The 24,428-nt window shown below is 37.9% G+C and overlaps 1 protein-coding gene across 2 annotated transcripts in view; it reads right to left on the bottom strand.

Annotated features, from left to right (window-relative positions):
* LOC122821753 (cytohesin-3-like) overlaps window positions 1–22,634 on the bottom strand; it is a 34,307-nt gene extending 11,673 nt beyond the window's left edge. The window contains exons 1-6 of one of the 2 annotated variants that reach the window (XM_044099945.1): window positions 22,162–22,634; window positions 2,423–2,505; window positions 2,095–2,159; window positions 904–970; window positions 635–753; window positions 122–202 (exon numbers count right to left, since the gene is read on the bottom strand). In XM_044099945.1, coding sequence (XP_043955880.1) covers window positions 122–202; window positions 635–753; window positions 904–970; window positions 2,095–2,159; window positions 2,423–2,505; window positions 22,162–22,180 — 434 coding nt within the window. In that variant the 5' untranslated portion in view covers window positions 22,181–22,634. Of the gene's footprint in view, window positions 1–121; window positions 203–634; window positions 754–903; window positions 971–2,094; window positions 2,160–2,422; window positions 2,506–5,238; window positions 8,634–22,161 lie in introns of those variants that run through there. The other variant, XM_044099946.1, reaches the window with a different exon arrangement.
* Between the last annotated feature and the right edge of the window lie 1,794 nt (window positions 22,635–24,428).

The raw sequence follows: 24,428 nt of genomic DNA on the forward strand, positions 1-24,428 counted from the left end.
AACTGCTGTACTGATAACTTCTACTGGTAAAGGATGATACGTTATATGTTGAGATCTGACACATAATAGAATGACCAAATTAAAGTGAGGCCCAGTGTTTTTTTAGCATTGTATATCTCACCTTAAGGCTTGAACAAGGTTGAGGTCTGCAAATTCATGAAGCTCCACAAATGCCTGAAGGACCTTGATATTAAAGTCATCCCTGTAAAAGAAAAAAGAAAAAGAAAAAGAAAGTTACATTTACTTTAAACTGCTAGGGAAAATTGAGATAAACACTAGTAGTGCATTTTGTGACTCTTAGAGGAAAGTCGAATGTGGCAGCCAGGATGCAGCACCTATTTTAGCTCCAAAACTGTTGAGCTGTCTAAGCGAGACACTATTGCATCTGTATTTTGACAGCTCTGCCCCTGCCCCAACATCTTTCAGATAAAAACCACATGTCCGCCCAGAATTTTTCTCTCTTTTTTTTTTCAGTTGCACTGCCTCCTGTCACAACTCTGCTTCATAAATTCAGGCTACTGACTTCCAGGAGATTTCTGGTTGGGTCAGAGCACAGGCAAGCAGAGCTCACAGAAAGAGAGGAAGAGAGAAAAGGAAGGAAAAGAGAAAGCAGAGGGAAAACTTTAGAAGTTACCGTTCCCCTAAATAGTCCCCAATGACTGTTTTGTTGAGCCCTTCGCCTTTGTAGAGGAACTGTGCGATGTCCTCAGGAGTGTTCTGGAGAAGATCATTTTCCAAAAGAAACTGGATTCCCTGTTAAGATATTACTCTTCAGTTCAGTTGTTTTAAGAAATGTGATAAATTATTTTAGAAAAAATATAAATCACTTCATACAAATAAAATTCAAAAGCAAAGCTTATATTGATTCTGAAGTCTCAGTCGAAGCTTAGAAACCTGCCTGACCTTTTTAGGATCCATGTTGAATTTCTTCCTTCCCATGGCAATCTGTTTGTTTCTTTGTGAGGTTTTGCTGCAACAATAATAATAACAATAAAAACTATTAGATATGAGATACACTTAGCTAGTGACCAGAATTAGATGATTTTCAGCTTGATTGGCCCTGACTGTGACTTGTGAAAATTGTTCTATTACTGTATCTTTTCATATTTTAGTTCTTTTGAAAACCTCTGAGTCACCTAAAATCTGTATGCCACAGAGGAAAAATTATCTACAAAGAAAAAAAACATTAAAAAATAGTGCAGTTATCTCGAGTCAGGTTGTCTCACCCTGCTGTGTTTGCTCTGTTGGTCAATTCTGTTTTTTAGGATTTACTGCTCAGTCAAATATTGAATCTACAGATACCAAAATAGATAGTAAACACCACAAAGTGACAGCTGCAGCACTACATCTCAATAAATCAGCTCAACCCTTTCTACAACAGTTTCAGAAGAATATTATTTAGTATTTCAATGCCTTAATCCTTTGAAAACACACAAAATGTACACTCCATGAAAATCTGCACCTTTATGTTTCAGTGGATGCTCTCAGTGCTCCCTTGTGCCCAAAATAACCTGAGCCAAGTTTTACCAGCTGCACCTGAGACACACACAGCCTGACACATGGCCTCACTCCATCTCAGCCAATCACAGGAAAGCATCCACATAAAAACTGACTAATGTTTAGATAAAGGCCATTTTTTACTTCACTAATCAAACAATAGAGGATTAAACTGTTCACGTAAAACATAAAATGACAGGTGTAATGCTGGGAGTAAAATTAACAATCTCTCTGAAAAAAAAATTACAAACAGGAACTAGAGCAAATTCTGAAGTAAACTTTTTGGAAAAAAATAAGATGGTGAGCAGATCAAATGAAAGCTGCTCCAAGTTTCACCTATTTTTAAGATGAAAATCCTCTTTGTGTCAGGATTTGCTGGACAAAATTTAAATTTACTAACCTTTCTTTACGGATTCTGGAAAACACTGTTGGCCCTCATAATTCTCTCACACTTTAATGAGGAAAGTATCACCCAAAAAATAGCATATGTAATCCGATTCATCAGAATTAACATAATCCTTACTATAAGACTCAAAGAAATTCAGTTTGCTATACAGTTCAGATGTACAGTATGCACTAAAATAAACCCAAACTCACCTCTCCCCAACACAGGTAAGCTGTTCAATCTCATTCATTACTTCAGCTATTTCAAATTTCAGCCGCTGCAATAAAAAAAAAGAAGAAAGGATTCAGTTGACAATTTCATATACATATGTATTTGATTCATGCTAAAACAATATTCTAAGAGACTACATGTGATATGATAGACGTGTGTCTGCATGCAAATAGAAGAGGAGAAGCTGCATGCAGGATTTAATGCACTGCATTATCATCTAGCATAACATCAAAAGAGTTCAAAAATTTTCCTCCAATCCAAACCTTCAGCTCTCAATTGCAGCTAAATGAAAGAAATGTTATCACTTACTTCGATATCATCAAGAAGCTCTTTTTTTCTGCGTCGTATGTTCGAAAGCTCATCTCTCTCTTCCAAAGACAAGTCCTCGGGCACTGAAAAAAAAAGTGGGGAAAAATGAAACGGCATTTGAGTTGAGTGTGTGTGTGTGAGAGAGAGAGGGGCTGGGTTATGACGACGGATTAAATTAATTCATTTTCTGAACAGCCAGTCAGAGTCATGGGGATTAAGCTCGCCAGTGCATACCTGGTCAGGGAATCCATCTAAAAGACATCACATATGACCTACATTAGCATGCCAACGAATGGAGGTGCAATTCAATTTTGAAAACAAAGATTCCAGTTAAACAGACTGGAAAGCAGGCGGCTGTGGGGCACCATGCTGTTTCTGCCAATCTGATCTGACCCAGCAGGTGGTTGCTCTGTTCAGAGCAACACATCCAGGCTTTTGAGCTAACAAGCTAGAAGTACAGTCATACTAACTATAACCATGCCTTGCACAAGTATTGATACACTATTGAACTTCTCATAGCTTTCCAAAGGATCCCCACAGCGTGGTGCTGCCACTACCATGACCTCTGTGGGAATGGTTTATTAAGTTTGATGTTTATGGTTAGAGCGCCTTTTTTTTTTTTATCTTTGCTCTCTTTGCATGCATGACTTTTTGCAAACTCTAAAAAGGATTTCTTGTGGCTTTCTTCCAGCCATATCTGAGATTTCATAATCAAATATTTGAGTCTGCAGTGTAATAAACTGTTTTATGAAATATTATGATCAAGAGTGACAGAAGCTTAGAAATCTGCATATGGACTTGAACAAGTGGACTCATATCCCGTCCCTTGGAAAGCCTTAAAGGTCTCTATCATAAAAGCACACGGAAATAAGATGCTCCTGATTGGTTCTGCCACCTCCCCCTTTCCTAAATAAATCCTCTTATTTACAAAAGATATTTATTAGAGCTTTGAGAGGTTAATTAAAATATTATTCCAATTTGAGAGTTAGAAGGATGAAAACATTAACATTTAATCATAAAAGGCAAATAAACAGTGACCACAGTATTACATGATTTCATCTACTGATCAGTAATCATGACTCTACAGTCAGGAGTCGGATTTTTTTTCAGAACTGGATCTAATCATGTCACTTAAGGCATCAAAGTTAAAAAGACAAAACCATAACAATGACGAGTGAGCGTACCTAATGAAATAATAATTACTTTATTTGCCCTACTTCATATGTCAAAGGAGAATTTGCAAGGGTTTCACTGTTTATGTCTGCACTGACTACTAAAACCACTGCATATCCTTACACACGAACACATTAGTTTGTGAAGTGACTATCAGAGCCATCCTTTTGGTGGCTGAAGGATATTACAACTCAGGAGAGATTTCCTCAAGCAGCAGTGAAAGCATAATATTTATTCAATCAAAGCAAAGATGACAAGCAAAATGTAAAATGTATCGTATGTGTCAATAAAATCCCCCTTTGGAAATTAACAATATAAATAAGCCCTCAAACACAATCCTTATCAACTACAGAGATTGGTATTGAACTATTGATATTTTCTTTACATCACAAGCTACAGCTAAACTAAGTTAGCTATCGCACAGTTTTTAAATTACAGTGCAAAGGGGGATTCATTTTAATTTGTAAATAAGAAAAATATTTCTGATCAAACATTGTTAGGATAATTTTGATTATTATTACCAGATTTGCAAACTGCTTTAAGGAACTGGATCTGGGTTTTGAACCTCGCAAACTGTTCACTGATATTATACCAGAAAATAAGCAGACAACCCACAAATATATCTACAACTTAGCGAATGACACTGAAACAAGTCAGGTGGACATACAGAACAACATGTTTTAACTAGAGGTGCAGGTTTGTTTTACACTCCACAGTTTTATTTTTACAGCTCCTTATCACTGTACATTTTTCAATTACAGAGCAAGTATCAATGGCAAACAACATAAAAATATATTTGAGGTAGACGTATCTTTTGAAGCATTTTTTTAACCACAAAAACACTTGCAGAGGTACTCTGCAGTGGGTTGGATAAAAATCTTCTTAAAAATTTGTATCTTAAAAAACATCTATACCCCTTAGACTTTTTGACATTTCATCAAATGATAGCCACAAATTTGAATATGGCTTACTGGGATTTTATGCTACAGAACAAGACAAATTAGTATTGTAATTGTTAAGTTTATCCGACCCTACATAAACCCTCCTCAACTCTGCGATCCCTGCTGAAGAACAACTTCCCACATCATGATGCTGCCACTACCAGTTGCTTGAACAATAGTGTGTTTTATTTGGATTTAATGTTTAAGACTAACCTAAAACGGTGCCTCAAATTAGAAATGCCCTGTATTTAGCGCCATTCATGTTTCAATTCTTGGTCTCAGCTGAAGAAAAATGACCACACAGCATGATACTGCCACCACCATGTTTCACAGTATTGTTGGTCTGTTAGGGTGATGTACAAAGTGTTTTGTGTGTGGACCAACAGGGTGAGCATGTTGGCTGTGCCCCCTGCAGGGTTTACAGGGTAAATGTGTGAGGCATTGTATTTACACTCAACTGGCGGACATCTGACAAGGCTGGCTCTCTCAAATATTGGCTTACTGAGAAGTCAGCTGTCATCAACCCCTCTTTTAGGGTAATTAAGGCCACAGAGAGCATCTCACCATGCAACCCGCCTGCTTTACTGCATGTGCTCACATACAGCGCTAAGTGCACATTACATATACAGTGCATGCAGAATTTACATTTCACACACATTACATTAATTTCACTCCACACAGAACGTCCCAGAGGCCACCTACTTATCCCTCATTTTGCCATGCCACGTCAGCCTCTCCCCCCTCAGACCCCTCGGAGGACCTCCCATTCGTTCTTCTGCACATCAGAAAACAGCATTCGGTTTGAGAGTGAGCTAACAGGAAGTAGGTCATTTTCACATGGAGCCAAACCAGATTGCACTTCTCCTACGCCGTTTCCCACTATCACACACATGCACACACTCCCCCTCCATCTCACTTTCTTTGTCCGCCTCCACCCGGGTGCTTGAAGTGGGGGTGAGCACAGATTCAAATCCCCCAGCTAAATCATAGCACTAAGCAGCTTTACAATCCAGGCGCACACCCCCATGACTGTAAATAATGGTGGAAAAAAAGGACAGTTATTTCCATCCCTCTGTATCTCTCTACTGCATCTCCTTTTCACGTCGTTTGACTCAATCCCCCTTCTTTGTCTTGCACTGTGAGAAAAAAGTGACAGAAGTAGCAAGGACTATTAGGTTATTATGTTCAAAGGGCATGAATCTTGTGTTATCAGAGGGGAACAGTTGGTCATGACAGCAGGAAACCTTGATGGATCCAGACACTGCAGACAGTCACTCTCAAACTAACCAAAGCTCAAAGTACTGACAACTTAGGAAAGAGAGAGAAGAGAAGTAAAACAGTTATTTTAAATATCTGTATTTAAAAAAATCACAGAGAAAAGCAACTTTTCCATTAGCTTATCAGTGCATTAAATGTAGATTAGGCCAAGAGTTAATGGCTTATAAATGCCACGTCTAATAAGCAATGCAAGGCTGATGACTCACTCTTCACATGTAAAGATGTCAAAGGAGCTTTTTAAATGGCTTGGCTGCACTGAAGAAAATCTTATATCACATTGAAAGCCGTGACAGGCTTTAAGACTGTCCTCTTTTCACTGTTTTTATTGACAAAGAATACGTCTTTATCAAATAAAAGACCGATAAATATATTGCTACATGTGGATGACTATGCACAGTTTAAAGAGAATCACCAGATTATTTGATGGATTGGGCTTTCTATGCTGATATGTTTGCTCCAGAGGTTTTCTAAATCCCTTATCTTCATCCATATAGTTTTAGTGTGCTCATCTAAAACTATACAAACTACAAAAAGCATGTAGATCATGCTTTTTGTCATGATCTACATCTCATGACCATACATAAAAGACGGAAAGCAAACAAGACGAAGAGTTTTGAATTTTAGTTCAGCTGCATCTGCAAGACAGCAGACTGGAGCCGCACCTGAGAAACGGCATAAAGACCTCAATCTGTTTGCCCATCACTCATGAAGAAGACATCAAGATATTTCACCTCCTCCACTTGAGTCTAGGTTTCTGTCATAAACCCATTGCCCTCATTTGCCCTGTTCAAATCGGCTATACTTTTAGACTTCTTCCCATTTCCATTTCCTATTTTTTAAGGCTAGATTAGGTGGATTTAGAACTCCAACATCCTTTAAAATGCATATCTGACACGTTTCTGCTGCTGGTTGGTTTGTTCTTCTTGATGTGAAATGGACTTTTTGGAGAAAGATTTTGTTTTTGCTGACGACTAAGAAACAGGTCGTTAAAGGTCAAGTCTTCAACAGGACATGTTATCTGTGGGACTTCTGATCAGTTGCTCTCGTTCAGTCGTTAAGAGAATCTGCTGTTAGTGTGTCTGCTTTCAATTTCTGTCATCCTGATGAGAGTTTCTGTGTTATGCTTTTCTATATGGGGAGACTTCGCCAAAACAATCCACGCTTTCACTGATCCGCGTAACAGGTGAATAGTGGCCTGAAGCCACAGTCACCTGGACTGAAAGCAGGAGAAAGTGTGGCTGACCTTCAGTCAAGAGATACGCCACAGAGGAATTACATGGTGTAGCACTAATATTTCGCAGTTTTAATAGATGGAGGTGAGGTGTTGGAGAGCACTGGCAGGCTGTGACTCCTAGCTAGAGGAGAGACTGATGTCCTCAGCCACACAAGTGGGATTGCTTAGATTTATGAGGTCTAAGAAAGGTCTAAGCAATCCTAATAAATTGGTAAAATTGTTTATTAATCTTACTATTAATCTATAGTAAGATTAATAGACAAATACGACTACTGGGTTGTAGCTGTAGCCATTGTTCCTTCTTGCCCCCAGGTTGACTCCTGGTCTTTTTTTATTATACATTTCATCATTCATGTCAGATTGATCACTACATTAATTAATAATGAAATGCAGGAGGCTGATTTACTCAAAATTCGGTGTGATTTAACACTAGCAGTAATAAACAGAGCATCCAATTAAAATCCCCCAAAACCAAACCTGCAACAAAAACAAAAAAAAACAAAAAATAATTGACTCAGTTTGCAATTTCATATTGGCAATTGAAAAAATGTTTGGAAAAGAAAATGCCACCTTTTATGCATTGGATGATCCTTTGCCAAAGAGCAAAGAAAAGCAAAGAGTGACATGGGAACAAATTCGAGTCCACTGGGCATCTTCACACTCTTTGAATCTGTTTGTCTTGTTTGTTGGCTTCAGTTAAGTTGCTTCATAATGCAGCAATTGTAAAGAAAGGAGACCCTGCAGGCCACCTACGTCTGTAATGCGCACAGCCCTTCAGCCCTCCTACTCTGACTGGAAGCCCCCAGCTGGACTAGAAAAGGAGAGAAACTGTTTGAGGAAACACAAACTGATTCTATTGTGAGGGAAACTATAACCCACAACACACATCTAATGCATCATTCATGAAAGCCTGGGAATCTCAGAGTATGTGTTAATGTCTTTATATTTCCACAGAGAGAGGACCTTCAACAAAAAAAATCCATATTAGGTCACATACAAGCACTCTAAAATTAACCCCAAGCACATCTACATAAATTTTCTAGACCTGACTGCTCAGCCGTTTCATACAGTGACATAGGGAGCTGCTGCTCTGGTACAATCAATACATCATCATAATATTTCAAAGATGCAGACTTAGCCTCTTTCCCCTTTTCATGGTGACCAATCATTTATGCACAGAGAAATGCCAGGGAGTTCATCTTCTTCATTACAGACAAGCAAAAAGATTTATTCTTTTTGGTTGTGCTCACACAGTTTTTATCAGTTATCAATCATTTAAAGTGTCTGAATATAACTGGGTTATCAGGAATTACTAACGATGTCTTATGACCCAACTTTAACCAGAATGAGTGACCTATCCTGCTCTAAATTTTGACAGAGGTGGTAAAGAGGAAGAGAGATCACATGCAAATTATTCATGTCAGAGATAAAAGAGGTTGCGTTTCAGTCCGCTAATCATTCACTCCTACACATTTATATCCTCAAAGAGATTCTTTGTTCAAATTTCATCTGTCTTTAGTTATTAGCTAAACTAATGACTGTCTTGTTATTCAGCTAGGTCATTTTTTCAGTGGTTGTCTATGTAGATCTGGATCTACATTGAGATCCAGATCTACATAGATCTTAATGGACTAGTTATCAGTCAATTTGAACTTCAAAAATCTATTTTCTGATTGGTGAATGTACCATACTATAGTCATATTGGCAGCAATGCTAGTCTAGGGTGACACTGCTGGAGATTAAGGATTACCATATGCCGCATTGATGAGGTCTTCAAAATAAAGTCAGATGAAGCAAAAAAAAATTTAACAGTATATTTAAAAAAATATTTAGACTTGTTTGCAGTTAATTTAGCCTGAAAATAGATGAGGGGAAAGCAAAACTTTCATCAGAAATTAGGAAGGCTGAACAGAGTACAGCAAAGTTCATCTTATTATCTTAAACTTTAGCATAATGCTGGACAACATGTTGAATTTGGAAATATCACAGTTGAGGTAAAATTAGAAATTCTCAAAGGAATACAGAAAGTACATTTTATTTTTGTCATGCTAATTGTGCAAATTTGCTAATGTTTCAACCTATAGATAGTTTAGAATATCAGCTCCATAGTTACCTTGTCTTCATTTTGAAATAAAAGTAAAATCTGTAGTTTCTTCTCCTAGACAATTAATTTAATAATTAATGACCATTCACAGAAGAAACAAACATAGAAAAAAACCTGCTCTGTTTAGCGCTGATCAAGTAAACATTAGCTAATTTTGCCAGACTTTCAATAGTACGGTAGAAAGGTTGCATGCATAAATTGTGGCTTTTAATCATGACACAAATTAACAATGAAACCAAACACAGTGTGGTATGAATTGAGGATAATACAAAACAGTTTAAAAACCTCTACACACACTTCCAAGTCTGCCAGATTTAGTGAACATGGATTTTTGTTGTCATCCTCAAACAAGGAAGACATGCCAGATCTCCTGTTGCCTATAAGATCTCCCCTTTTAATCTACAAATTAAATTGTTGACTATTCCATTTAGATAAATGTTTCCACCCTTTTAGCCATACTGTAAGATTATATTACAGCTTCACTAGCTTTAACAGCTTGACACAACTGCAGCAGCTTGCAGTTATGTTTGGTAAGTGTGCAATAATTGTTTCCCCCCCTCTGTGTCACACCTACTCATAGCTCTCAAAACACTCGCATAGAAAGCACTTATACACAGACACGCTGACAGCCTTTTTGCAGGCTCCTGCTTCTTGACAGATGACAGTAGTGGTATGAAAATAGCTGATATTCCTGCAACTACAGACGCCCAGTCTGGTCCAACCAGTTAGTTGTGCTCACTTTGTATCCGTTCTCTCATTTGTTTAATGTGTACACTTGAGTTTTGTTTCAAACCGTGTACATTATGTCTACAGAATGTTTTAAAAATAAATCCACAGCTGCTGCTGCAGCTCTAATATAAATGTATGGTTATTTGTGAAACACATACTTGTAGTTTATCACAGTCAGGTCATCAGTGAGGTTAGGTAAAGCAGCTGTTGCATTTTAATTTCCAGCATTATTTCCAAAGCCACTGACACTTCAAGACCGGGTTTACAGAAATCTTTTTCACTTCAGATAAAACTCAAGTCCAATAACCTGTCGACTCTCATCTAATCTTCCTGCACCCTTTTCTTTGAAGACTGGAAACCCTGCAGTAGACTCGTGTATACCCTGGGAGCTCTTTGTGAAACTCCTGGAGGAAGAACAAGAAAGCTGAAATATGTTGGACTTCAACTTCAGATAAATAATGAAGATGGAATGATTATTACACCATATTCTTACAAGAAGATGTTCAAACATCTCAGAAAGAAAGCCATTTTTAATCACACACTTGAAACATCTAGCCCAGGAAGCAACTCAACTTCCTCTGATTTTGGATTAGATTTATTCAAAATCAGGTCCAATTATAATCTTGTTTCGATACAGAAGTGAATAAATGTTTCCAACCCTGCAACTTGCTGTTAGCCCATCTTAGAGGACACACAAACAACATTTCCTTCATGAAAATTAGATTACAAAGCAAAATCAGAGGGAACATCAAACACAATGTGGCCTTTTTGATTCTTCAAAGACTTGGAGACTCTATAACACAATCCCCTTGAAGCAGCACAGTCTCATCACAGAACCCACTAGTTTCAGTCACTTATTTATGAACATGTCTTACATATGCCATGTTCCACTCTAAAGCTTCCTCTCTCCTTGGAATGAGAGAATCTTCCAGTGATTGGTTTGTTTCTGGGTCATCAAGCCAAAGGATTATACTGTTGTTTTACTAATTACCAACTGCAACAGCAGAGGCATTTTTCAGATAATCCTTGATCTAGCTTCACTTTTCTTTGTGCATCTTTTATCGCACTTAATGCTCTGTGCAATCTTACACCCTGTCTAGACAAGAACTTTCCTAATTGACCATGGATTTGACGGTTACTCAACAATACCCACCTAATTTAAAAAGCATGCCTGCGGTGGGGCCAAACTAAGCCCTGGAGAATTTTTATGTTAGGTGTAGAGTTAGACGTTTGGAGGTGAGATTATAGGTCCTCTCTTTGAAAATCATCACCTCCCACACAACGCTGCTGTTGCCATTCCGAAAATCTTTTTTTGTTTGTTTTTTCTAACACTGGTTTTTGAAGTACAATCGAGGGCATCACCACAGCAGTCTGCTTCAATAAAGCTAACACTGTTACAAGAACCTGTCACGAAAACTGCTATTTACTCAAATCTTTCTTTAAATGCTAACTGTCCAATCCACCTAGGTTTAGCAAATTTAACTTGGTCAAAAAAATAAAAAGACTTTTTGAATACCAGAGGATTACTCCAGTTTTGGGAACAGGTTTACCTTAGCTTAGCGTAAAATTGAGCTAATAAAATGTTCCTTTATTTTCTTTTCAGACTTGGAAAATACATACTCCACAAGATCTAACTCATAAGATTTCTGTAAAGATTTCGACAATGTTTACGATTTAGGAAATGAACTCAGACAAGCAACACAGCAAGAATATCAACAAGAGGCATGTGCACAACTGGAAAAGAAGGGTGAAAATTGTTGACTAGTTCTGAGTCTAAAATCCCAGTACACAGATATTTAAGAAGGAAAAAAAAAAAAAGAAGTAATAAAAAAATGAAGAAATTCTTCAGCTATGAAGCAGAAATCAATGTCCATTTTCATCTTTTCCAGACAGCAGGAAGAAGAAAAACGAGAAGAAATTGAAAAAGAGAGGAAAGAAAAACATAACCAGTTCAAAATCTAAGCCAAGACTTTCATGAGACAAAATATGTGGGTGGATCGGATCACTCTGTCCCAGGTTCAGGAAAAAGGAATTTTCCAGATTCTTAAATTCTGGGAAGGCCTTACTGTTTTGTTCTGGTTTGGATACTGGGTCACATAACATCCATTAAAATTTTGCATAGATTAATGATAAAACTAAACCTTCTGATTTTTGTAAGGTCATAGACAGACATATAAACATGCAAGCTTTAACTTGTACCTTAATAATACTATTTTTAGAGTTGCTAAATGTATTTACAGCTGTGTTAGGAGAGTAGTTTGCTTTATTATCTTATCTCTACTTGCATTATCTACTGTTTTCCAGATGTTAATGCTAATTGTGGACCAAGTACAGTAAATTAAAATTATCCAGTTTGTATTACTAACAACAGTACGTCATAATAATCAGTAAATTGATTTCAATGTAAATGAAAGACAGCATAACCACGTCTGTTCAGCTGATACGTTATAGAGTTTAATGTAACATTAAAGAGAGTTTCATATTTTTTATTAACATGTAAAAGGTAATGAGACTCAAAAAGCAGATTAACCATGTTAGACATGTTAAAGAACTTCAGCTCCAAAAAGAGAGAGGACAGAGGAAACTAATGTCCCAGGGATTTGTAAATGATGACAGAGCAGACAGGATGAGACTGGCTGGAATACAGGACTGCAAATATTCACTTCCTCTTCCAATGCAATTGCAGAAAATGAAAAAAATATATACTGACAAAATTGTCATAATATCTACTGTTCCCATCTAACCAAACGCCAGCACATTTATTTCCTCGGTTTTTTTTTGTTTAAACTAGGCATCTGCACTGCCTCCTGATAGCTTGCAGGCATAACAACTGCATCTCCAGGGATTTCTATGCTGTTTTCAGTAACCCCTACATATTCTGCCCTATGGGACTTGCAATAGTTAGCAAGCAAGAGAACACTGACGCCAAGTTATCAGGAGATTAATGATGAAGCAGTTGCATCATGTATATAAAATAACCGAAAACATTTAAAAAAAATATTTATAGCAGCCATGGTCACTGATGGTGATGCAACTCTAGCATGACAGAGGTCAGCAAAAAGATTAAATGCATGCATCAGGAGACCTGTGTCCAGGAGCTACAGTAGATCACTCACCCTGGTGATAACGCTAAGCGGCACTTTACAGTGGCGCACTTCCTTATTGTGAGTTTTTTACCCATTGGAATCTGCAGCAGATTATCAGTCACATCAAATCCTCAAATCTGACACTGATTTATGTTCTCTATGTGCTGCGACTGTGAAAATGAGGACAGGCAGAGAGAATTTACACATTCTGAAGAGAAAAGGAAGGATAAGGGTTCCTCAACAGGGGTCATGAGTTTAGCTGCTACTGTACTGCTGGAAACAAGTATTTATCAGAGCTCGTCCGGGTTCTTGAGCCCCTCACCTTTAAGGCTACTAATTTAATAAATTACAGTTTTCAGAGCACCAACAATGGTCATCTTTTTTTGAAAGATATGAGAGTATTGAGAGGGTTGTGTAAAAGTAACCCTCTAAATTGTTAAAATGATAACAGGTCATAAATCACGCAAAAAGCTGTAAACAGGGAAAGTCTTTTCCCTCTTTTTTTTTTTTTTTTTTTTTTTTGCATATACAGTAACCTCAACACTTGCTGGCATTCCAAGTGTTGAGGAATGCCACCATTTTTTGTGTATTTTTAAAAATACAAAAATAGTTTAAAAATATCCCTGTAGAATAAATGAATGGCTTATTGTATACCACAGAAAAAAAAATGTAATAAAAACTCATCTTTTGAGTACTTTTGGGAATTTCCTTTTATGTTGACCAATAATTTATCATAAAATGAGTGATGAAATACATTTTGGAATTAACAATTCTCAGAAAATGTATTTTTCTTTGACATACCAGGACATTTTCAACAAAGACCTGGTGGACTCTTCTAGTTTCAAGACTTAAATCAAGTCAAACTATGAAAAATCCCTTTCTTTTTATGTCCCAAGAGAGTATAGGAAATGTAATACAAAAAAAGTAAGTGTTCCATCAGCAAAAGGCGATTGTAAAACTCTTTATAGATCTAAACATATAAAATCCAAGAATTCATAATAGGTTCCTGTTCTTCAAACAATGACTGTATGTATTCATGTGTGTGTATATAAAAGTCCCAAGAAGGTCTCCAGTCCTTGACCTATAATCCACCATCATACGTTGCCTTCCCTACTTGATCTTCTACATTTGTATAATCTTCTCAAGAGGAATGTGCGCACACTAGATAAATGCATGTGAAAACACTGACAGCCATGCATATACATTTAGTTTTGCATACAAGCTTATATAAATAATAAGAAGAGTAGAACAGAACATGCACAGCCAGGATGAGCCTTGTACTACTAACCCACTTTAGGGATCTGACTGCAGCTGTCAGTGGCACTTTTAAACTGTTCCACTTCTTCATCTCCCTCCACTGGGCATATATAAACTGTCTCACGGTACAAACAGAACACTGCAAACACACACAAGCAGAAATGCACAGTAACAGGTTGCTCAAGAGTCTGTTCTCCTCGGTTGGAGACCTGCTGCCTTTCTCGGTTGCACGGTGTCATTGATGAGACACGACTGCAGATCTTTTCACTGCGCCAGCAATGCAATTACACCCATTATGAGAGCAATAAGAGTTTAAGATCTTACAGCAAACAAGACATGAGAAGCAGGATATTAAATCTGGACCATTGCACAAGCTATGGAAGTTTTGTTACAGTTTACTGACACATTAAGCGTATTAGTAATTCACTGAGCGTTACTAACGTCTTCTCAAAAGCTGGACTAGCAGATGGGTTTACCAGGCTTCAGAAGCTGGAGGGTGAGTGGGATGACAGCCTCTTCAAATATATAAACTAGATGTCCAAGAGTTGAATGAATCCATAACAAGGTGAACTGGAATATCAGACTTTGCTTTAGTAAAACTGAGATGAAGGATCAGTCTGTGTTTTTGCAGCTTGTGTCCCCATAAAAGCACTAAATTCATACATACAATAGAATACCATTTAATTCTTATGAATTAAATGGTATAAACAAGTATATGATTCACATTTTAATCAGAACAAAACTGCAGTGTTTTTCTCCTATTTGTGATCTAAATGCAGCAGCCCACAGATTTGGGGTTTTTGGACAGAATCTAACATGTTTGGCCATACAGTCTGCAAAACCTTCACACAGTCCCATAGAGCTGGTCATAGGTGCAGCATATGGTTATGGAGAAGTTTTTCTGTGCTGCTTGCTGCTTTATAGATCAACAAAAAACAGCAGGTAAGTACAAAGTGTAAAATAATTGATAAATGGATTTATTTTTTTTCCAAATATGAGTCTGGATATCAAGTAAGCCTTTATTTTTAGTTCATTTAACAATGTCACCTCTAAATATCATAATTGATGGTAAAATTGAACGCAGTTAATTCAGAACAATTCTGGCACGGAAACCTGACTCCAACTCCAGTCTTCTATAGCCACTGTCCTGCTCAAAGAACATAATCAGGGTCCTGTACAGACGCAAAATATCCGTTAATTTATGACCAGCTTTGATTTTTTCCCCCCAAATTAGGCTCCCAAAAATCCAGTTATCGGTGAAGGTCAGGATGTACTATTGACATCCTAATAATGTGTTGCATTTGCAGAGTGCAAAGTCCTGAATCCACAAACACTCACAAAGGAATACACATTTTCTTGTGGGTTAAACAATCTTTGTGCTCTTACATAACTGTTCTAGCACTCCTATTCCTGCCACCTCTGCTCTGCTTTCGCTTTCCTTTTTTCAATAAACCTAAACTACTTTGCCTACACACGTTTAACACACTCTTTATTGGAAGCCATGAATCCAGACATTCCATGAGGGTCCATCAAACAGAGGAGGATACTACTTGTTCAAGTTTTATTTCTGTGCATGACTTTTGGGAGTTTTCACAGGCACTGCTTAACTTTCCACTGAGAAAATTAACCCTGTTTGTATCCCATATATGAGCCCCTTGATAGACTTAAAGTTACAAAGAATCCAGTGTGTGACTACGTTAAGCTGTAGATCCTAACTAATGAAGAGGAAACTGAAACTCATTTGAAACCTCCTACCATGTTTTTTTTTCCTCCCCAATTCTTCACATAAATATTGGGTCTAGCCATCGGCTGCATGTTAAGTGATTTAAAGTTGTTTACAAAGCAGAACTGAGCTTCAGAATTCACAGTGGCCTCATGTTCAACTGAAACATTTGCACAGAAGCTCGCAAACTCCAATCTGATTTCCATATGGGTCTGTCTGCTGTAAAAGTCGTCAGAGTCCCATGTAAGCCAATCAGGCAATGTCATGGGTAATTGTCACGTGCGATCAGATATTTTTTTGAAAGCAAAGCTCAACAATGGGCTCTTTGTAGTAACTGGCCTTTTCGTTAGAGATGAAACGCAAACACTTTCGTGCCAAACTTCCAATCAAGCCAAGACATCTTTAACCTCTCAACATACATCTAGATATCGACTGAGCTGTGGTGAGCCAGACTGCTGGGATACAGCCACCAAGCGGAAAGATGAGCTAGAGCAAATAGCTGTCAAAACAGTGGACGAGACAAACTGTTAAACAGAGATGAATCATACTGTCGGGGTTCAAAATGCCGCCGTCCCCCAGGAACCTCTAAAGCAGATGTTGATTTATTTTGCACAGGTAAAAGGATAGTATTTGGGAAAAACCGGCAGAAGAGTAGACTAAAGAGAAAACACATTTTGGTTCAGTAACACAAGTCTATACACTGAGATGACAGGGAATTTTGGATTGACTGTGGCGGTAAGATGAAAAATTTCCATAAGTTTTGGAGCCAGAATTTTTAAAATGCCTTGACACCAGAAATCGACCAAGGCCCAAATAAATTTTATTGTCAATTTTAACAGTGTATGAGTTTGCATGTTATTTGGTACAGCCAAATGTGCAAATCTCAGAAGCAAGAATAAATTTAGCGGTTTAAAAAGCAAATGTTCAATTTAGGGAAATAAATTATTTTTATGCTGTCTTTTCAAGTAAATCGGTGAGACAAATACTATTCACTAAATCTTTGGGTCTCAAGTAATGATTCATAGTAGTACTGTATCACACTTGTTGAAATGGTGAAGGTCAGAATTCAAACCAGGTCAAATACCCGCAGCTGATTGTAGTGACTAAAACTCTGTCTCAGTGAGGGCCCCTTGTGTTTTGTGCACAACTTTAGAAAAACCCTCAGCTGAACTACATGCTCCACTGCTGCTCCCTGACATCCTGCGGGGCTCTTGTGCATTTCCACAGACTCTGTCTCCATGCTTTTTTCTATCAGCTTCCTCAAACCCGCAGTTCTTTTGGAGCAGACACACCAGGTAAAAAGCTCCTAAAGAGTCTAATGTGGACAAAGATAGAAAACAGGCTAGAAACTTATATTAAAACATACTTTAACAGCAGGCTACTTGGATTGTTTCAGGGTGTCCCTCTGTTTATTACTGCACAAAAATTTTTATTTTATTTTTTTTCCCCCATGAAACAAGAAGCTGCTGGCTTGTTCCTACAGCTGGCATATGAATGATAGAGATCTTAATGCCAAGCTCATAACAGCCCGAGTTTGCCTGTTTGTGTCATAAAACCCTACAAACCACACACTGTAACGCACTGAAAGCTGCAAACTTTAAATGTCTGGTTCCACAGGGTGTAAACAGAGTGGTCTGCTGCCAGAATCACAGCAGAGAAGCAAGGCTTTATCATAAAAACCCAGAGAATTGTTCAGAATTGCTTCCACAGCTCAACGGGTAATTAAAAGTGGACACTGAAGCAGCAAGAGTAGAGTGGGTGTGTGTGCATTTGATGGAGTATCACAGTTGATCACGTAAAACCAACATGTTTTGCAGGATGCTATTTTAGCTTGGTCTGTCTGACTTTAACAAAACTTTGTTGACTTTTGTTTGTCTGTAGAGTATTCATGGACAAGACAAGAACAAGTAAAAGAAGTCATTGTGTTGCTGAAAGTTGCACGTGTCAAACCAAAAGCTTTAGAGCTTGTTTCGAGTAACTGTTCAGCTTTGTTTATACTATGACCAGCCACAAAATTATTCAGTAAGGCTACAGAAAAATAAATAGTATGAGGGAAAAAATACACACATAACTGAAGACCCCATGTGTTGCCTTTTTAACTCGTTTTCATTTCAGTAAATAATTTCATATGCATATACTTAACCATTCCGGATCAGTTTATATCTCTTTATTGTTCAATATTCTGATGAATTATGGGGATAAATATTCATGAGCATGGACAGCTCTCTCATAGTTGGCTCAATTTTGCATCCCTAATAATGAAGTCAGAGGTGGCAGCAAGGCTGTAAAGACCATATTTAGAAAGAGGCATTTTTCTGGTTCAGGTCAAGACAAGTCCACAGTTCAGCCATTCTGTTATCTGCTCTAAATCTTACTCTCTCTTGCTGCATGAATGAAATTGCTCTGTTTTAGCTTTGAGCTTTTAAATACTATCTATTTTGGAACACACTTTTGGAAATGTCAGAAGACTTTAGAAAATTTCAGCGATAAGGGAAGGATCTTTAGTAACTTTAGTAGAGAAGTTTGAAATGACAAAGCATTAACATGACAAATATCTGATGGATAATAGAAAAAGAAAGAAACACGGAAAAGATTTTTTTGTATTAGTGGAACTACACTTGCAGTATTTTTAAGATAAAATTATACCAAAGGACACTTGGACACGTGGACAGATAAAGATGGGAATCTAACTACAAACCATCTTTTTTTTAGATTAATTACTTTACTTTCATACGGGAAAGTAAAAATAAACAAAAAACTTGATGACAGTCCATTCTAGCTAACTAGAACAACCTAAAGACATTGCAGCTCTGTTACTTAAATAGTTAAAAACAGAAGATTGGTTTCACAAATCATTTTTCAAAGAGAATATTTCAGGCTTAAGTAGAAGTCATAAAGGGAGAAATAGAAAAAGAAATGAATCCCTGTTGAAGGCTTGACCTGGTTTGAGAGATGGCCATGGATGGCCACTTGCTGTTCGCCAAGTTAATTATGACGGAGCAGAGGGACTTTTACTGACAGAAACTCTGCAGAATTGGTTCAGTCAGAATATCCAGTCCACTGCTTCTCTGCCTCACTGCCTTTCCCTGGCATTGCTCCATACTTCATCGGCAATTCTCCATGTTGGTTCTGGCACTTCATCCCGCCTCCTCCTCACAAAGAAAAACACATCTCACCACCCAAGTTACAACTACACTTCACCCTGTGTGGTTGCACGTGCTTTCCCATCTTCACCCTCGTCTCCCTTTGACACACCGTACCTCATTATGTCTGTCACTTTTAGCTCCCAAATTGTGGCCTGGAGAAGTGTGAGCCACATTAGTAGTGATGACAGTCACATACTGAACCTTGTCGACCATGAGGCCACCAACATTAAGCATCACCCTGTACAGATCCAGCCATGTAATCGTACCCAGCATGACTCCCTATTCGGTTCTCCTTCCCTGTTCTGCTGGTGATTCTGGTGTAGGCATGTTTGATAAGTGCTTGTTTGAATTAAGAGAACAAATTAAAGCATTTGTAGGCAAAAAAAAAAAAAAACATATGCATCTATATAGACTTTTGCAGCATGTGGTAGGTTACATATTCTACCTAACACTTTTGCAAAGACATTCATTGTTACTCTCCTTGTGATTAACATATCAGTCTTCAGAGCAAAATACCACTTGTGTGCTTTATCCTGTTGCTCTGAATATGTGACAATGTGTTTACATGCTCTGGGCTATTGTCAGCACTTCCTGTTCATCATCACAGCAGCATATGTCTCTCTGAGGGGGCCACGCTTATGTGCAACACCAATGAAAGTCAGGCAGGCTGAACACAGCACAATCCAGGCGTTATGTCCAGGTGCAACTTATGCATCACTCCTGCAGTTAGTCATACCCTGCAACTTTGCACGGAGTGAGCATGTGGTGCAAAACAACCTTTGATGAATAAAGGAGAGATGACTGGAGTAAGTGTGTCTCACCTGGAGATTATGACTAGGTGTTGATAACACAGCTATATAGAGTTTGCTAAATTAGGAGCAGGACCAGTTAAGTGGGACAGGTTCCCCTTGAAGTGAAATTGCTTGTTATTTGTAGGAGTACTAAATTTTATAGCAAAAGTATTCATACTGCTTTAACTTTTATTCACATTAAAGCTATAGATATTAAATGGATTTTAAGCAATAGACTAACACAAAGTAGCTCATTACTGTGAAGTAAGAGAGAATAGTAAGGTGGTTTTCTAATTTCTCAACTAAAAAGTGTGGTGTGCTGTTGTATTCAGAACACCTTTCATAGAACTACCTTTCATTACAGCTGTAAGTCTTTTAGGATACATCTATCAGCTTTTCATATTAAGAGACTGAAATTTTCCTCAGATAAGACAAAGAACTTCTTTCAACAGTCTGGACGTCCATGTTTTAAGCTAAACCATCTCATTTCGGACTAAAGTGTTGTTTAGGATTGTTGTCCTGCTGGAAGGTGAACCTTGATTCTCAATGCAACAGCAGTCTATAAGACATTTGCTTCCATTAGTGTTCTGTATTTAGTTATTCACCTTCTTATCAGATCTGCCCAGTTTTCCAATCCCTACTAAAGAAAAGTAGCCACACAGCATGATGGTGCCACCATCATGTTTCACAATGGGAATGTTTTTGTTTATTGTGAATTCTTTAATACAATCTGTTGTGCATGTTAGCCATAAAGTATAATTTTGCACCATCTTCCACATTTGGTACATTCCATATATGGTGTATGACAAACTTTAAACAAAACCTGTTTTATTTTTACTTTATAGTTGCCATCAAAATTGTTGTCCTGTCAACAATCTTACACTTGAACAACTATTAATCTCTGAAGCCACCTTAGAGTTGCCGTTGGCCTCTTGTCAGCTTGTATGATTAATATTCTCTTACATTTTATTTGTCAGTTAAAGACTATGCGCAACATTTGGTATGTTTATATTTGTCCCATACACTTTACATTTTCAGACAATGGATAAACAATGTGCCACGAGATGCCTGGGACATTAGCTTACATGTGTGAAACATCTCAAGACTTTCTCCCTGACCTGTCTGATGTACTTCTTGGTCTTCAGGATTATGCTAGTTGATTAATGTTCTCTGACAAACTTACAAAGGCAAAAACACAGTTTATGTACCCGGTCTATATTTAGATTAAATTACTCACAGGTGGACACAATTTTGTGACTTGTGAAGAGAGTTTGTTGGATCAGATTTTATTTAGGGGTATCAGATAGAAGGGGTCAAAATGAATGCTGCACTTTTCATATGTTTCTTTTATAAGAAGATGTTTGAAAACCATATGCCATTGTCCTTCAAGATCAAGTCAAACTTTGCACTGGAAACAATGAGGCACATTGACGTTTGTGCCAACTTGTGTAAAAGTACAAATGGTCTGAATACCTTTGCAAGGCATTGCTCCTTTATGCAGAACCTTATAAAAAGGCTCTGCAAAATCTGTTTATAAAATATTTAAGTTTTGGGCTCTAGCCTGTGTCGAATCAGGTTAGGGGGAATTCTTACTTACTAAGCTGGCCATGACTGAAAGATATTTAGAGATGCAGCACAAATATTTATGGATCTAGTTTCATTGCATACTGTTTAGTCAGAGGGCTGGGGCTTGCACATCTGCGTTTACTTTAAAAGTGTGCTACACTTCCAAAAATTGCCCTGTGTAGCCTACAAAAACACTGATATTTTCCGCAAATCTTTGGAATGCCTTCTCTGGAAGATCTTAAAGCTTTTTTTTTTTTATTCAGTCAGTATGAATCCACCTTATTTGCTTCGGTGACCATAAAAACATAAAGGAGACCTGTTGGCACAGCTGGCGAAGGCGCAGAGAAACACCACCATTCACTTCAGCGCAAACAGTTTTCAGTAATGACAGTGACGCCCTGTCAATCACGCATACTTATCCATTCACACCGGATGGCCTGGCTGAGTCTTAATCATCACCTGTCAAGTCCGGGTCAGCCTTTCTGCCCTAATTAAACCTATCCAGCACACATGGAGCGAGCCCGTCAAAGTGAACCTGAAACCATCTCACGGTGAAAATACCATTTCCATTTGGGACGTCAGTCCTAGAAAATACTATTCGTGTTGTGATGCTGCATGTACTAAAGACTAATAACAGCAATAATGTTGATGGAAATAGGTCGAAGCAGAAATACATCAGAGGTGTGAATTGCGTGGAATAATTGAGCCTACCTTGGTTATCCTCGTCCATGTCTGCAGCGGGCAAAAATCTAAATCTCCCGAAAAATCGTACAGAGAAACTTCCGATGCGTCTAATTTACTCCTGGGTGAACGTCCTATTTTGCTGGACGCATTTGGCGTTCAGATAGTCTCACAGGCAGGAGCGTCTCCTCTCAGGAGATATTGTGGCCATTTACCCCTCACACACAGTCCCAGGTCCCGTCCTCCGGGGCCCGTGTGTCAGTCCGGTACTGAACGACGGTCCTCTGCAGCGGCGGCAGATTGTCTTTAAGCTCACAGTGGCGCTCGTTATCCCTCTAAATACGCCTTCACTCCACTAGTATAGGCAGAGCGGCTGATGAGACGGCTGCAGTAGAGCTCTGACCGGAAATAGAGCTCGCTGTTGAGTCTGTGTGCAGCGGGACTCACTATAGAGTATGCGACGGAATCTTAAAACTGAGGCTTTTACTGTGAAGATTTCCTCAGGAAACCAGTTTCTGATTGTTTGTGTGAGTATAGATGTTAATCCAGTCCAGCTATGCTGCACAGCTCGAGTTGCACGTCAGCGTTGATCAGCCGTCACGTGATTCAAAGCGGCATAAATACTGTTAACTCGTTATATTTCAGGCAATGTATGGTTTGATTTTTAAAAATATATCTAAATTTCATTTCAGAACTTTGAAATTAGTCATTTATATTACCAGTCAAATAACAGCAATAAAAACAAATATTGTGTTCAAAAGACTGGATTTTTTAGTTTTTAGTAAAACTAAATAAATAAATAAATGGGGGAAAAAATCCAGTCCAAAATAAGCAAATGGTCATGAAAATGACCAAGGACATACCAGGTAGTAGATAGAGGGAAACAAAGTATAAAATGGCTTTTTTTAGATGGAAATTTGAATAAAATCAGAACTGATCAAATATGATCTTCATCCTCAGCATTCGCTGTGGGGTACTCTTCTGTTTCGTTACCTTCACAAACTGATAAAGATTTTGTTGTTAAAGTTTCAAAAACTTCACATGTTTTTTATGAATAAGGAGACATGAGTTGACCCACTGGACATTTATTGGGAACATCAGGGTAAGGGGAACAGATGTAGCCACCGGCAGTCTCAGTCTGAAAAAACAATGTTTTCTAAAGACATACCTCTCTAACCCTGGCTGAGTCTTAATCATCACCTGTCAAGTCCGGGTCAGCCTTTCTGCCCTAATTAAACCTATCCAGCACACATGGAGCGAGCCCTGTGACACGGTGGATGTCCTAAGTAGATACTCCATTGATGCACTTCATTATCAATATACGGTACATTGTCTGGGCACTGTTCAGAACAATATACACTTGGGGAGTCATCTTCTTCTTCTTCTTCTTCTTCTTTTCTATTATGGCGGGTCGCAATCAACTTTAAGGTGCATACCGCCACCTACTGTACACGAGTGTGTAGCAACAGTATTCTACATCAGTCATATTCTATTTTTTAATTTTGTGTTTTGAAGAAAAATAAATAACGCTTTTCTTATCATACAAATATCCATTATATTTCCATCATTTCCCAATATTCCTTTCAGACTCCATTCTTGATCTGTCTTTCCAACTATTCTTCTCAATTTCTCCCTTTCACGTTCATATGTTTTACAGTTCAGTAGTATATGTTCTACATTTTCTTTCTCTCCACATTTTTCGCATTTATCATTATTTTTCTTCCCTATTAAATATAAAGTATCATTTAAATATGTGTGCCCTACTCTCAATCTAGTCATTATTATTTCTTCCCTTCTATTTCTCTCCTTAACATTTCTACTAAATATTGACTTCTGTATTTTATATAATTTCCTTCCTTTCTTATCTTCATTCCATCTTTTTTGCCATATTTCCATTTCTTTATTCTTAATAATTGATTTCCCTTCCCCTTTGCCAATAGGTATTTTCATCGTTATTGCCTGATCTAAAGCCCTTTTTGCTAATTTATCTGCCCTTTCATTGCCTTTTACACCTTGATGTGCTGGTACCCAACAGAACCAAACATCAATGCCACCTCTGTATAATCTAAATAAGCTATGTTGAATTTCTAGTACTAGATCTTTCCTATTGTTTCCTTCTCCTTGAATACTTTCTATGACTGCTTTGGAATCTGTGCAAATTACTACTCTGTCTGGACGCACCTCCTCTACCCACTGCAAACTGATGATAACTGCCACCATTTCTGCCGTGAATACAGATAGTTGATCAGATAATCTTTTAGATATGTCAATTTTAAACTCAGATATATAAATTCCTA

Source organism: Gambusia affinis, linkage group LG19 (assembly GCF_019740435.1).
Source record: "Gambusia affinis linkage group LG19, SWU_Gaff_1.0, whole genome shotgun sequence".
NCBI lineage: Eukaryota > Metazoa > Chordata > Actinopteri > Cyprinodontiformes > Poeciliidae > Gambusia > Gambusia affinis.